The sequence below is a fragment of the Callithrix jacchus genome, chromosome X, assembly GCF_049354715.1.
Source record: "Callithrix jacchus isolate 240 chromosome X, calJac240_pri, whole genome shotgun sequence".
Lineage (NCBI taxonomy): Eukaryota > Metazoa > Chordata > Mammalia > Primates > Cebidae > Callithrix > Callithrix jacchus.
In genome coordinates this window covers 67,347,176-67,350,601 of record NC_133524.1, presented here as the reverse complement: position 1 = coordinate 67,350,601, position 3,426 = coordinate 67,347,176, and the positions used below count along the sequence as shown (strand labels likewise).

The 3,426-nt window shown below is 45.9% G+C and overlaps 1 protein-coding gene across 1 annotated transcript; it reads right to left on the bottom strand.

Annotated features, from left to right (window-relative positions):
• Positions 1-287: 287 nt before the first annotated feature.
• Positions 288-2,930, bottom strand: OTUD6A (OTU deubiquitinase 6A). Its single transcript, XM_035288979.3, has one exon. The coding sequence runs from the start codon at positions 2,833-2,835 to the stop codon at positions 1,969-1,971; it is 867 nt and encodes a 288-aa protein (XP_035144870.1). The 5' UTR covers positions 2,836-2,930; the 3' UTR covers positions 288-1,968.
• Between the last annotated feature and the right edge of the window lie 496 nt (positions 2,931-3,426).

The window sequence follows — 3,426 nt, the reverse complement described above, 5'->3', positions numbered from 1 at the left end:
ACCTTTCCCATTTCTAGACCCTTTCACCAGCCTTTGCCCCTGTCCCCAGTTAGCAACCACCACCATGCCCCCCAACAGTCCTATGCTCCTTGACCCTCCAGGATTCCTTTGCTGAAGTAGATCCTGGGACATAAACTCTATATGTTAGTTACACAAAAAGAGAGAAGCAGGTATTTTTTAAACGATTTTTATTTTTGAATAAATTACATGCTTAAAAACTTTCAAAAACATGTATTTTATTTTAGAGCATTTGGAATGTAGAATTTCCAAAATTAATCTCGCCGAATTACAGAAAGCAAAGATTAAAAGTTTCATAAGTTGTTGACTGCAAATCATTTCACTTTTATATTATTTTGTAAAATTCAAGGATATAAACAAGTCTTAAATAACAAAAGTACATTGTTCACTTTTTTGTCTCGTGTCAGTTATTGATGTAACAAAATAGAGCAAAACTTTAATATTTTAAATAATCTTTTAAGCTATTTTTCTATCTTTAAGAAATAAGGAAATTTATTCCATTCATATCTTTCACACTTTATATACCAGTTGATATAACAAGGTGGATCAAGTACTTGAATAAAGTCATAGCCTTTTATATCCTAAGAATAAAGGAAACTTACTAGATTCAGATCTTCACCCATTACGGTAAGTAAATTACGCATCAATCTGTCTCTTTTTGCTTTATACCAGTTGTAAAGATAATGAAATGTATCAACTATTTGAATAAAGTCATGTCTCTTCCTATCTTTGATAAAAGAAATTTACTTTAGATCTTTCACATATTAGAGTAAACCTTATCTAGGCTCTCAGTTTATCTAAATTTACTTTCTCTAACAGATTTACCTTACATGTTTAACAAATGCTGTTATTTAGAATTAGCAAACATCTGAGCAACTAAAGTTAATTAGGAACCACACAAGTTTTGATGAAAAAACAAAAAGTAAAGCAGATCTCTTGTTCATAACTTGAGACATCTGATGAGTAGCCCAGCTTAAATAAAGAGCAAACCATGACAATCTTTTCAAGGCATTTCAATCACATAAACTCCAATTTTGTCTCAGTAATCCAAGATATTCATAGGAAAACCTGGAGACTCCCCGAGCTAGTCTACTAGATTTATTTTTCCCAGAACACGTGAAACTTAATAACTTAACATTTCCCTTTTTTTTTTTGAGACGGAGTCTCGCTCTGTCTTCCATGCTGGAGTGCAGTGGCATGATCTCGGCTCACTGCAATCTCCGCTTCTGGGGTTCAGGCGATTCTCCTGCCTCAGCCTCCCAAGTAGCTGGGATTACAGGTGCCTGCCACCACTCCTGGCTAATTGTTTATTTATTATCCTTTTTTTTCTTTTTCTTTTTCTTTTTTTTTGAGACAGAGTCTTGCTCTGTCTTCCATGCTGGAGTGCAGTGGCACGATCTTGGCTCACTGTAACCTCCGCCTGCCGAGTCAAGCGATTCTCCTGCCTCAGCCTCCCGAGCAGCTGGGATTACAGGCACCCGCCACCATGCCCGGCTAATTTTTGTATTTTTTGTAGAGACGGGGTTTTGCCATGTTGGCCAGGCTGGTGTCAAGCTCCTCACCTCGTGATCCGCCCTCCTCGGCCTCCCAAAGTGCTGGGATTACAGGCGTGAGCCACCGCGCCAGGCCAGCATTTCCATTTTTTATCCTAAGTTATACTCAACATGACCAATTCTTAGTCGGTGAGGGAGGTAAAGACCCTTAAGGGCAAGAAGAGGTTAAACTTATCAAACTTATGCTCCTCTGGTGGTACAATGCAGAGATTTCCCTCATATTGCTAGGGAATTTCCCTAGAATTTCATTTCCCACCTTGTGAATGCAGCAGGGTAGGAAAGTGGGGGCGGGGAGGGGTAGTTTTGAGTAAAAGGAAGGAAAAAACTCAGAGAAAAGCAAAGGGGGAAAATAAACTGAGCTTCCTGAGGAGATGTGGCGACGGTGATGCGGTTGGGCTTACTGGAGACGTGGGCGCGCCGCGCCCTTGGCGGCTTCGGCCTGGGCAGGCATCACGGAGTTGTAGTGCTCGCCAAGGAGGCAGGCATAGTGCAGGTAGACCAGGATGATCGGCTTCTTGGTGTACTCCTCCCCAATGACCAAGGTGGGCGAGTCGGCCTGTATCACCTCGATGGGGGTCTTCAGGACGTGCGACAGGGCCCTAAGCTCCAGCTGGCCTCCCCACGCCTTGCTGTTCACGATGTTGTCGCAGTAGATCAAGAAGTCGTCGGAGTCGAAGGAGTCGCCGGTCTCGGAGTTGCCAAAAAAGGGCAGAAACTCGTCGACGTGCTTCTGCATGTAGCTGGCGGTGCGGAGGCGCAGCGTCTCCACCGACATGTAGAACACCAGCTGGTCTTGAATGGCGCGATACATGCAGTGGCCGTCTGCTGGGATCTGTTTCATCACCAGACCCCTGGCCCCCAGGATGGCGGCGAGCTTCTCCTCCTCCTCACGCCGGAAGCCGGTCAGGTGCTCCATCTCGGCCTGCATGTTGCTCTCCTGGCGCTCTCTCTCCAGGACCTCCATTCTTTCACGCTTTCTCTGGGCTTTGCGGGAGCAGGGAGGCTCGTTTTCCAGATCCATCTTGGTCAGGTCTTCGATGATAGATTCAAAGCTCCTCTCATCCTGGAACTTCTCCAACTCTTGCCGGTGCCTCTGCACCATCTCGGCCTCCATGCGGGCCACATCTTGGAGTAACTGCTTTCTTTTCTTCTTGTCGGTCTTGGGGACCGAGTTTTTTAAGCTCTGGATCTGTTCTTGCAGCTCCTTCTTCTCGAGTTGGTGGCGGCGCAGTATGCGCTGCTGTTCACTGTGCGGATCATCCATGATGTTGAATGGCAAGCAGGAGTTGAAATTTGCTGGCAGTTCAAGTACAGAACAGACCAGAAGTCCTCAGCTTGTCCTAACGGTCACTCTCTTTCACCTCAGCCAGCTCTAACTGCCGCTTTTGGCTCACCTCAGTCTTGGCTTCCCCCGCCCCCATTCACATTCTTCTCTGCTATTGGTCACTTTGTCTCCATGGCCCCTCCTAGCACTAGGATTGGCTGTTGGGAGACTGGAACTACGTGCCCATTGGACCCCACAGCAAGCATTTTTGGCGGGATTCCAATACGGCCTTCCTGCAATGTGTGTGGCAGTTAGGCTTGCAGAGTCTATGACTGACAGCCCACTTCATTTCCAAGTCTGCACACAATGTATGCGCTAGCCAGGCCTGACAGCCGCATGACAGATACTATACCATCCGCTGAATGTGCTCTTACCCTGGACTTGGTATTGCCCCTACTGTTGAGGAAACAGTGTGGTTTTCTCCGGTCTTTCAGGTCCCTTCACAAGGGAACCCTTAATTTTTGTGCATCAGAACAAGGACATTTCCTTACATTCCTGCAAACACAGTCCTTTCAGTTAGCCCCTCGCCCC